Source organism: Nerophis lumbriciformis, linkage group LG03 (assembly GCF_033978685.3).
Source record: "Nerophis lumbriciformis linkage group LG03, RoL_Nlum_v2.1, whole genome shotgun sequence".
NCBI lineage: Eukaryota > Metazoa > Chordata > Actinopteri > Syngnathiformes > Syngnathidae > Nerophis > Nerophis lumbriciformis.
Window position 1 is genome coordinate 61,457,401 of NC_084550.2, and position 12,600 is coordinate 61,470,000.

The 12,600-nt window shown below is 37.7% G+C and overlaps 1 protein-coding gene across 1 annotated transcript in view; it reads left to right on the forward strand.

Annotated features, from left to right (window-relative positions):
* Positions 1–2,793: 2,793 nt before the first annotated feature.
* hgh1 (HGH1 homolog (S. cerevisiae)) overlaps positions 2,794–12,600 on the forward strand; it is a 23,597-nt gene continuing 13,790 nt past the window's right edge. The window contains exons 1-4 of the mRNA XM_061940455.2: positions 2,794–2,957; positions 6,099–6,208; positions 6,279–6,417; positions 10,321–10,458. Of these exons, the coding sequence (XP_061796439.2) occupies positions 6,099–6,208; positions 6,279–6,417; positions 10,321–10,458 (387 nt within the window). The 5' untranslated portion in view covers positions 2,794–2,957. The remainder of the gene's footprint in view (positions 2,958–6,098; positions 6,209–6,278; positions 6,418–10,320; positions 10,459–12,600) is intronic.

Here is a 12,600-nt window from a genome sequence, read left to right on the forward strand (position 1 = left end):
TCAGCCGGACCTGAGTGAGGACAGCCTTTTTTCATGGGAGGACAACAGGGTGACAACAACTAAATCATCCAGACTAGAGATACATTGTATTATTATGTTTATCTTACCTAAAAATAAATATATTTACTAATTAAAAAAAACAAAAACGAAATACATTTTTACTATATTTTGCTAAAAACATCAAAATTAATTGTATTTTTATTTGTATTTTTTCTCACTCCTTATTACATCCAGCCATAGAATTATACATTAAAATAAACATATTTGAAATAATTAATTTTAAATTATAATTCATTTAAAATGACCATATTTAATTATTAAAATAATTGCTTGTTTATCAACAACTTTAGCATTTTATTCATTACATTTTGATACTCTCAGAAGCCAAGTTATGTTATATTCCTTAAGATTTATTTATGCAAGTTTGAAGTTTTGTTTGCATATTTTCAGGATGTAGAGATATATATATATATATATATATATATATATATATATATATGAAATACTTCACTTGGTGAATTCTAGCTGTCAATATACTCCTCCCCTCTTAACCACGCCCCCAACCACGCCCCGCCCCACCCCTGACCACGCCCCCCGCCCCCCACCTCCCGAAATCGGAGGTTTCAAGTTTGGCAAGTATGCATATACGGTATATAAAAAAAAAATGTTTTCAATTTCAGGAAAGCGAGACGATCAGGAGCATAGATGTCTTATAAGTAGACGCTGCATTGGCTGCTGTGATGCAAGAAATTGGGCCGCCATCTTGAAGTGGTGATGAGGAGCTGGCTGGTAGAAAACAAAGATACTAAACTGACAGTTGACAGGTAGAAAACAAAGATACTAAACTGACAGTTGACAGGTAGAAAACAGAGATGCTAAACTGACAGTTGACAGGTAGAAAACAAAGATGGTGTTCAGCGTTTTCCTGCTCAAATGAGCGGACTGTTGAAAATAGTAATCGGGGGTTTACTTTTCACAAGTAAGATTTAACATTAACGTACTATTGGTTCAGTGTGCATATTGGATATAGTTCTCTACAAACCAATGAAATGTTCTATTCTGTCTTCATTATTTTGTCAGAATGCACCAGAATGCTTCATTTGTATGTGAAAATCACAAAGAAATCTTCTGGGGGAGGATGACCCCCCTACAGGGGTTTGGTTTACAAACTTTCTGCCCCACCTAAAACAAAATTCACCAGCTGCCACTGATTATCATGCATTCTCATTTTAGGCAAAGTATAAGACAATACTTTCTTAACAGTATAATTGTAACCAGGAATAAGTCTTCAAGTCACAATATTCAAATACTAACATTGTTGGATATAAAGACTTTCAGGTGTTTATATATGTTTATGTTTAAGTATTTGGCAGATGCTTTTATCCAAAGCGATAAAAAGCATAAAAAATACATATAAAACAATCACTGTTGACATGATCATTTAAGGGAAGAATGTAATACAAAATATCAATAGAAAGTGTCAATACAGAATAAACTCTCTGCTGCTGCAGCAACAGATCGAGATACAGTCTATAAGATATATAGATATCTAATGTATTCATACATTGTTTATGTAGGATATACGCATGTATATATAACATAATCATATTGTTTCTTCAACTTAAAAATAAATGACCGTTTTTTTCCCCCTTCTCTGGGATTATATTCCCAGTTTTGATCTCAGACGTCTGGTCATTTATAGCAGTGGTTCTCAAATGGGGTACGCGTACCCCTGGGGGTACTTAAAGGTATGCCAAGGGGTACGTGAGATTTGTATAAAATATTCTAAAAATAGCAACAATTCAAAAATCCTTTATAAATATATTTATTGAATAATACTTCAACAAAATATGAATGTAAGTTCATAAACTGAACATCGAATCAAGTAGGCTATTCCATTCATTACCATAAACCCAGAGTTCCCCCCCTGCCATGATGGTTTGACCCTCACTAAAATGTCTGTCAAAAAGAACTGTGAAAAGAACTGTGAAAATATTCAGTGTTGAGAGCTAGATTTTTTGTGGACATGTTCCATAAATATTTATGTTAAAGATTTATTTTTTTGTGAAGAAATGTTTAGAATTAAGTGCATGAATCCAGATGGATCTCTATTACAATCCCCAAAGAGGGCACTTTAAGTTGATGATTACTTCTATGTGTAGAAATCTTTATTCATAATTGAATCACTTGTTTATTTTTCAACAAGTTTTTAGTTATTTTTATATATTTTTTTCCAAATAGTTCAAGAAAGACCACAACAAATGTGCAATATTTTGCACTGTTATACAATTTAATAAATCAGAAACTGATGACATAGTGCTGTATTTTACTTCTTTATCTCTTTTTTTCAACCAAAAATGCTTTGCTCTGATTAGGGGGTACTTGAATTAAAAAAATGTTCACATGGGGTACATCACTGAAAAAAGGTTGAGAACCACTGATTTATAGCATATAAGAATATTCTATTACTGTTAAGCAAACTATGAATAATAAAACACGTGTCCTTTATCATACCTACACGTATGACAAAAAAAGCGGGTGAAAATCAGTGGTATTCTGTGAGGTAAGATGAAGTAAATGTGCTGACAGTTCATTGCTCCTGCCAAATGAATTGCACTGAGTGGAGCGGATCACCACTCCAAGATGGCGGCCCCGTGTCTCGTCGGCGCCAGTAGGCAGTAGCGCTTGATGCTGCGTACCCTCTTAGAAGATGTCTATGGTTACAGCAATAAAACGTCCGTGTCATAAAGTCACCACTGGGTGGCAGTAACATCCACAGGGGTAATACCCATTCTGAACCAAAGAAGAAGAAACACCCGGAAATAGGCGCGTCAAATGTTCCGCGGTCGGTTTAGTCGACACGTGTGCGCACCTTTAACTTTAATATTCATGACTTTTTGGTTTTAATTGAGTAATAAAGATGAACATGAAAGCAGCTGCCATCTAGCGAGCTGAAGGTGGGTCTTTATTTCCATACTGTGCGTGTGAACAGCATTGTAGTTTAGTTTCAGCATTGTAAGTCCGTGTAGCATACATCTCTACTTTAAGTGAAGTTAGTCACGTGGTACAGTAGTTTTAACAGTTTCTATTGATTTGTTGTAGGGATTTGTAAGTTTGCGTGAAGCAGTTGTGTGTTTAAGGTTGTCCATCATGCCCAGGTAGCGATGGCATGTCACAGTTGAGTATGTGTTTGTTGAAACCCTAAACCAGAGGTGCTCACACTTTTTCTGCAGGCGAGCTACTTTTCAATTGATCAAGTCGTGGGGATCTACCTCATTCATATATATCATTTACATTTACTTATTTATGAAATATATGTTTTTGTTAACAAGTTAAAGGTGTTTAATGATAATGCAAGCATGTTTAACACACATAGTTAATATTGTTAAAAATTTAAAGGTGTTTAATGATAATACAAGTATGTTTAATACATATAGTTAATATTGTTAACAAGTTAAAGGTGTTTAAAGATAATGCAAGCATGTTTAACACATATAGTTAATATTGTTAACAAGTTAAAGGTGTTTAATTATAATACAAGCATGTTTAACACATAGTTAATATTGTTAAAAAATTAAAGGTGTTTAATGATAATACAAGAATGTTTAATACATATAGTTAATATTGTTAACAACTTAAAGGTGTTTAAAGATAACACAAGCATGTTTAACACATATAGTTAATATTAACAAGTTAAAGGTGTTTAAAGATAATACAAGCATGTTTAACACATATAGTTAATATTGTTAACAAGTTAAAGGTGTTTAAAGATAATACAAGCATGTTTAACACATATAGATTCCTTTCTTTCATGAAGACAAGAATAAAAGTTGGTGTATTACCTGATTCTGATGACTTGCATTGATAGGAATCAGACAGTGGTGCTGATAATGTCCGCATTTTCGAATGGAGGAGAAAATAAGTCCTCCTTTCTGTCTAATACCACATGAAAGTGGTTGGTTCTTGCCATCTTATTTGTCCAGCTTCCGTACTCCTTTGTATACACTTTACAAGAAATACATTGTCGGCAAACTCTGTAGCTTGCTAGCTTGTGCACGCCAGCTTTCTGAGACTCTTATTTTGTTAGCGCAACATGCAGTCGGTCTTTGGAGTTTTGACGACAGGTACGGCGCCAGAGTCTGTTGAAATAAAGTGTTTCTCGCCTTCCAGTCGGTAATTTTAATGAGCTGGCAGCAGCCAGCGTCATCTCAGAAGACCCTCGGGTGCCGTGAATGTCAATCAAGTGACGAAAGTGACGTCATAGTGAAGATTTATGATCACTCATTTTTAGGACTATTTTTTTAATGCCTGGCTGGTGATCGACTGACACACCCTCCGCGATCGACCGGTAGCTCGCGATCGACGTAATGAGCACCCCTGCCCTAAACTAACACCTTCCCCCCCTCCACATCCCACCTCCCCGGATTGTAAATATTCAAATGTATATACTTGTTCTTATGCTTTCTGATCTCTCTATGTCCACTACTTGCTGTACATATCCTACCAAGTCAGTTCTACACTGTTTCAATGTCCATTTCTCTGATGATGCAATTGTTGATGACCGAAGTGCTGATATCAACCAAACCTACCCCCTCCACATTCCACCCCCCGGATTGTAAATAATTCAATGTATATACTCTGATGATTATCTTGTGTGATGACTGTATTATGATGATACTATATATTTGTATCATGAATCGATTTAAGTGGACCCCGACTTAAAGGGGAACATTATCACAATTTCAGAATTGTTAAAACCATTAAAAATCAGTTCCCAGTGGCTTATTATATTTTTCGAAGTTTTTTTCAAAATTTTACCCATCACGCAATATCCCTAAAAAAAGCTTCAAAGTGCCTGATTTTAACCACCCGTCCATTTTCCTGTGACGTCACATAGTGATGCCAACACAAACAAACATGGTGGAAAGAACAGCAAGCTATAGCGACATTAGCTTGGATTCAGACTCGGATTTCAGCGGCTTAAGCGATTCGACAGATTACGAATGTATTGAAACGGATGGTTGTAGTGTGGAGGCAGGTAGCGAAAACGAAATTGAAGAAGAAACTGAAGCTATTGAGCCATATCGGTTTGAACCGTATGCAAGCGAAACCGACGCAAGCGACACGGGAGAAAGCGAGGACGAATTCGGCGATCGCCTTCTAACCAACGATTGGTATGTGTTTGTTTGGCATTAAAGGAAACTAACAACTATGAACTAGGTTTACAGCATATGAAATACATTTGGCAACAACATGCACTTTGAGAGTGCAGACAGCCCAATTTTCATCAATTAATATATTCTGTAGACATACCCTCATGTCAGCAGGCCAGGGAAGCTAGGGTCGATATTCTTCTCTTGATCATCTTCGGTGTGAGCCAAGACATCCAGGGGGGTTTAGCTCGCTCGTCTGCGGGAACAAACTGCCGCCATTTCTTGCCGTGCTACCGAGGGCCTTTGTCCCTGAATTGCTCACACACTCCGGCAGATTCAATGGGGGTCTGGCGGCAGATTTCTTTGACTTTATCGTTGGAAATGCATCTGCTTTGAGTGTCGCAGGATATCCACACATTCTTGCCATCTCTGTCGTAGCATAGCTTTCGTCAGTAAAGTGTGCGGAACAAACGTCCAATTTCTTGCCACTTTCGCATCTTTGGGCCACTGGTGCAACTTAAACCCGTCCCTGTTCGTGTTGTTACACCCTCCGACAACACACCGACGAGGCATGATGTCTCCAAGGTACGGAAAACAGTCGAAAAAACGGAAAATAACAGAGCTGATTTGACTCGGTGTTTGAGAAAATGGCGGATTGCTTCCCGATGCCACGTCACGTTGTGAGGTCATCGCTCCGAGAGCGAATATTAGAAAGGCGTTTAATTCGCCAAAATTCACCCATTTAGAGTTCGGAAATCGGTTAAAAAAAATATGGTCTTTTTTTCTGCAACATCAAGGTATATATTGACGCTTACATAGGTCTGGTGATAATGTTCCCCTTTCAACAAGTTGAAAAACGTATTGGGGTGTTACCATTTAGTGGTCAATTGTATACTGTACTGTGCAATCTACTAATAAAAGTCTATCAAAAATCAATCTATGAAGATGCTGAGTGACTCCCAGGCTGCAGAGCTGCTCTCCTTCCTGGCCCCTGGCACACGGCCTGATGTCAAAGGTCACGCCAGCAGCTACCTCCTGGGACTGTCAGGAAACAGGTACCGGGAGGCGGATGACGTCGCTGATATACCAGTGCTCCCACTAACTACGTAATTTGTTTATTTTCAGGGATGGCTGCCGTTTCCTGCGCTCTAAACCGGAACTAGTTGCTGCCGTTTTTGGACTGACCTCTGACCCCTCGATTGCCATCGTCAAAGATTGCTACTACATCCTGATCAACCTGTCAGCTGATGAGACTCTGCACCAGGTGACACCTTGTTAATTGAGCTGCTGTTTGGTACCACTGTCACGCTCACTTCAGGGTTTTTTCAATATTTGTTTGAGGGCTGTCAAAGTTAACGCGTTAACAATGAATTTCAGTAACGGCACTCATTTTTTTTAACGGGCGATTAACGCGCACGCATCCTTTTTGACCCCTGGCCTGTTGACAGGGAATGCAAAATAATAACATATACCCTAGGGATGTCCCGATCCAGGTTTTTGCACTTCCGATCCGATACCGATATTGTTTTTGCATTTCCGATCCGATACCGATACCGACCGATACTGGCCTATCCGAGCATGTATTAAAGTTTAAAGTTATTTAGCCTACTTAGTTGTCAAAATCATGTTGAAAAGGGTTTTAGTACTCTTGATAACAACTAGCCAGCTGAATTAGGGGAGTTTGAATAATACACAATGGTTGATAACAACAAACTGACCTGTTTATTCAAGGATAAACACAAAATAGACAAAATTATACATGACAAACAGAAATGGCATCATTGAAACTAGGGCTGGGCGATATGGCCTTTTTTTAATATTGAGATATTTTAAGGCCATATTGCGATACACAATATATATCTCGATATTTTGCCTTAGCCTTGAATGAACACTTGATGCATATAATCACAGCAGTATGATGATTCTATGTGTTTTGATTGATTGATTGAGACTTTTATTAGTAGGTTGCACAGTGAAGTACATATTCCGTACAATTGACCACTAAATGGTAACACCCCAATAAGTTTTTCAACTTGTTTAAGTCGGGGTCCACTTAAATTGATTCATGATACAGATATATACTATCAGATATATACTATAATCATAATACAGTCATCACACAAGATAATCACAAGCCACCAAAATAGGAGCGCAAGACAAGAACTAAAACACTACACACAGGAAAACAGCAAAAAAGTCAAAATAAGTCAGAGTGTGATGGTGACAGTACACCTACTTTGAGACAAGAGCTACAGTATATTGATGCATGCTTGGTTGTGGTTTAAAGTCATATCCAACAATTGCGACGACAACTTTTTATTGTGAATATCGGCTGCTGAGTTTCAAATCCAATGCTTCCCATCCAACCTGATGGAGCTTAGGAGGTGCTGCAAAGAGGAATGGGCGAAACTGCCCAAAGATATGGTGTGCCAAGCTTGTGGCATCGTATTCAAAAAGACTTGAGGTTGTAATTGCTGCCAAAGGTGCATCAACAAAATATTGAGCAAATGCTGTGAATACTTATGTACATGTCATGTTTTATCTGCAAAATGAAGAAAGGGAACCAGGCACCGCTCATCACCAGGTCAATACCATCCCTACAGTGAAGCATGGTGGTGGCAGCATCATGCTGTGGGGATGGTTTTCAACGGCAGGAACTGGGAGACTAGTCAGGATAGAGGGAAATATAAATGCAGAAATGTACAGAGACTAGATGCCAAAGCTTGTGGCATCATATTCACTTGAAGCTGTAATTTCTGCCAAAGGTGCCTCAACAAAATACTGAGCAAAGGCTGTGACTACTTATGTACATGTGATTTAGATTTTTGATTTGCAAAAAACCTTTCACATTATCATTATGGGGTATTGTCTGTAGAATTTTGAGGACAAAAATGAATTTATTCCATTTTGGATTAAAGCTGTAACATGACAATCAGGAAAAAGTGAAGCGCTGGGAACACTTTCCAGATACACAAAACGTTTGGACGTTGTACTACTATAAATGGTAAAAAAAAACAAAAAACAAATGTAATTCTGGGAAATTTCAACGGAATTTGGAAAATAATTTAACAGATTTAATGGGGCCTAATTTTGCGCCAAAACCAAACCTATGCTGCTGAAGTGATATTGTATGGTATTTTAATCACATTTTTGTAATTGTCCAGTATTATGTATTTTACTATGTCCTGTATTTCATATTATTACTTTGAACTGTTTTATATTTTAATGTTTTTATCTTGTAAAGTAGGGATGTCCCGATCCGATATTTGGATCAGATCGGCTGCCGATATTTGCCAAAAATTGCGTATCGGCAAGGCATGGGAAAATGCCGATCCAGTTTAAGAAAAAACTCTGGTCCGTGTTTTCCAACGCACCTATTTAAATAATACATTCCACTTTTCTGCTGCTCCGTAATTTCCGTTCCGCAGTTTCCAGCACACCTTCAACACATCCACAATTCTCACGCAGTTGCTTTTAGCTGCTGGCATTACACGACAGGTTCTTCTCACTCTTTCCTGTGTCTCCCTCTCACAGACAGCGAGCGCACCTTCTTACACACGTCACATACTGTCACGTCATACGTCACATACGTATATGTCATACGTCACATACTGTCACGTCATACGTCACATACGTATACGTCCTCCCCGAGCAGAGAGCGAGGTAGCGGCATGGCTAACGTTAGCTGTGATGCTAGCGCAGCCTCTAAGGTGCGCGCCTGCTCAAGCGTCCTCTGTGCACGGCAAATCTATGCCACGCACAAAATCAAATAAAAAAATAAGCGCATAACAATTTTCGACACACGGACACGACAGAGACAACAGTTTTCGTCATCATTGTTCAAATATTGTGACGTCTGTCGAGACGCTTATCTCCATTCAGTGCCACATGTCCACACCATCCAAATGCAGAGGCAAAACTTTCCACATCAACAACGTATGAAAAAATTAGTGATTTTTTTAGTTGTGATTTCCTTCTCTGCATGAAAGTTTAAAAGTAGCATATATTAATGCAGTATGAAGAAGAATGTTTTAATGTAGACATGCAAGCCTTGAAAGAACATTTTGAAAATCAAGACTACATTTTCTGCAAATGGGTGCATTTCTACCCTATATTTTAACTTTAGATTTATTCTCATATCAAACTCTTTTGGCTGTCTTTTTGACACTTACATCAGGCGCCCCCCTCCACACCCTGGATTATAAATAATGTAAAATTCAATGTGATTATCTTGTGTGATGACTGTATTATGATGATAGTATATATCTGATAGTATATATCTGTATCATGAATCAATGGACCCCGACTTAAACAAGTTGAAAAACTTATTCGGGTGTTACCATTTAGTGGTCAATTGTACGGAATATGTACTTCACTGTGCAACCTACTAATAAAAGTCTCAATCAATCAATCAAAACACATAGAATCATCATACTGCTGTGATTATATGCATCAAGTGTTCATTCAAGGCTAAGGCAAAATATCGAGATATATATCGTGTATCGCAATATGGCCTTAAAATATCGCAATATTAAAAAAAGGCCATATCGCCCAGCCCTAGTTCAATGATGCCATTTCTGTTTGTCATGTATAATTTTGTCTATTTTGTGTTTATCCTTGAATAAACAGGTCAGTTTCTTGTTACCAACCATTGTGTATTATTCAAACTCCCCTAATTCAGCTGGCTAGTTGTTATCAAGAGTAATAAAACCCTTTTCAACATGATTCTGACAACTAAGTAGGCTAAATAACTTTAAACTTTAATACATGCTCGGATAGGCCAGTATCGGTCAGTATCGGTATCGGTCAGTATCGGTATCGGATCGGAAATGCAAAAACAATATCGGTATCGGATCGGAAGTGCAAAAACCTGGATCGGGACATCCCTATTGTAAACCGTCTTTGAGTACTCTGAAAAGCGCTATACCAAATAAAATGTATTATTATTATTTGTAATTTATTTTAACTGGTGTGACTCCCATTGTATCATAACACATTTTAAACTAGTTTTTACCGTAACTGCATTGAATCATATTTTATCTTCACGTCTTAATTGTGTTTAATCATATTGAATTATAGCTCCTCTAAATTGGATTAAATCATACTGCTACTTCATCGGAGTGAATCCCTCCTGTTTGAGTCCCCAATGTCTTCTCTGCCCGTTCAGGTGCTCATGAAGGACGTCCGCGTTATCCCCGTGCTGCTGAAGAATTTCATGGATCCAGATTTCCCCTTTTCTGATCAGATCTGCACCTTCCTGTCCAACCTGACTCGCCACGATAAGACGTGCAAGACTGTGTTCAAGGTAGAGCCGAGGTGTCAAAGTCGTTGTCACTGAGGGCCACATCGCAGTTATGTTTGGCCCCAGAGGGCCGTTTCTAACAGTGAACATTATTATTACACAATTGTTTAATGCATTTTATTAGATTTTTTTTTAAACTAAAATGTAAAAAAACATATGGTAAGTTGCAATAATTTTACCTCAAAATGTAGTGTATATTACTGTAAATGGAAAAACAGTACTGCTGTTTTTATGGTAAAAAAAAGGCAGCTCAGTTGCCAGAATTTTACTGTAAAATTTACATTTGTTTTTTTACTGTAAATAAAAAAAACTGCAATTTGACAGTAAAGTTTTTGCACCTGAGCTGGCAGGTTTTTTTTGTTTTTTTTACCACAAACCAACAACTGTAGATTTTTCGGTGTATTACTGTAAATGCCAAAACGGCACCACAGTTTATTACAGTAAAAAAAAGTACAGGGTTTTTTTTTCATTTAGAGAAAAATGCTGTAAAAATCACAGTAAATTTCTAAATGTTACCATGAAATCTATTGCTACTTTTTAGAGATGTCCGATAATGGCTTTTTTGCTGATATTCCGATATTGTCCAACTCTTAATTACCGATATCAACCGATACCGATATATACAGTCGTGGAATGAACACATTATTATGCCTAATTTTGTTGTGATGCCCCGCTGGATGCATTAAACAATGTAACAAGGTTTTCCAAAATAAATCAACTCAAGTTATGGAAAAAAATGCCAACATGGCACTCCCATATTTATTATTGAAGGCACAAAGTGCATTATTTTTTTTAACATTCCTCAAAACACCAGCTTAGAATTTGGGACATGCTCTCCCTGAGAGAGCATGAGGAGGTTGAGGTGGAGGGTAGGGGGTAGAGGGGGGTGTATATCGTAGCGTCCTGGAAGAGTTTGTGCTGCAAGGGTTTCTGGGTATTTGTTCTGTTGTGTTACGGTGCGGATGTTCTCCCGAAATGTGTTTGTCATTCTTATTTGGTGTGGGTTCACAGTGTGGCGCATATTTGTAACAGTGTAAAAGTTGTTTATACGGCCACCCTCAGTGTGACCTGTATGGCTGTTGACCAAGTATGCATTGCATTCACTTGTGTGTGTGAAAAGCCGTAGATATTATGTGACTGGGCCGGCACGCAAAGGCAGTGCCTTTAAGGTTTATTGGCGCTCTGTACTTCTCCCTACGTCCGTGTACACAGCGGCCTTTTAAAAAGTCATACATTTTACTTTTTAAAACCGATACCGATAATTTTGAAACAGATACCGATAATTTCCGATATTACATTTTAAAGCATTTATCGGCCGATAATATCGGCAGTCCGATATTATCGGACATCCCTACTACTTTTACATTGCACAGTTTGTTGGATAACTGACTGTGAAATCAATATTATTAGTATTTATTTCTATTTAAAAATGGTTTGAATGTTTGATAAAATATTTTTGCGTAATTAGACAATATTTCAGTTAACATAATTTGCATCTTTTTTTTTTCTTCTCCCAAAATAGAAAGAAAAAATACATTTAGTAAGAAAAGTTACAGTACTTTATAATATTTCCAGGCTTTCGAGGGCCAAATAAAATGAAGTGGCGGGCCATATCGAGTTTGACACCTGTGAGTTAGAGCATCCAGACCTGAGTGCACAGTTTAAAAACAAACAAAAAAACAAACCTAAAATATAAGTGTTTTTATTTGAGGTGGGCACCTTACAATTCAAATATTGATGCATCTTTACATTTCTTTTTGTTTTGCTAAATAAGCATTCATCAATTGCAACTAGGGATGTCCGATGATATCGGATTGCCGATATTATCGGCCGATAAATGCTTTAAAATGTAATATCGGAAATTATCGGTATCTGTTTCAAAATTATCGGTATCGATTTCAAAAAGCAAAATGTATGACTTTTTAAAACGCTGCTGTGTACACGGACGTAGGGAGAAGTACAGAGCGCCAATAAACCTTGAAGGGACTGCCTTTGCGTGCCCAGTCACATAATATCTACGGCTTTTCACACACACAAGTGAATGCAATGCGTACTTGGTCAACAGCCATACAGGTCACACTGAGGGTGGCCGTATAAACAACTTTAACACTGTTACAAATATGCGCCACACTGTGAACCCACACC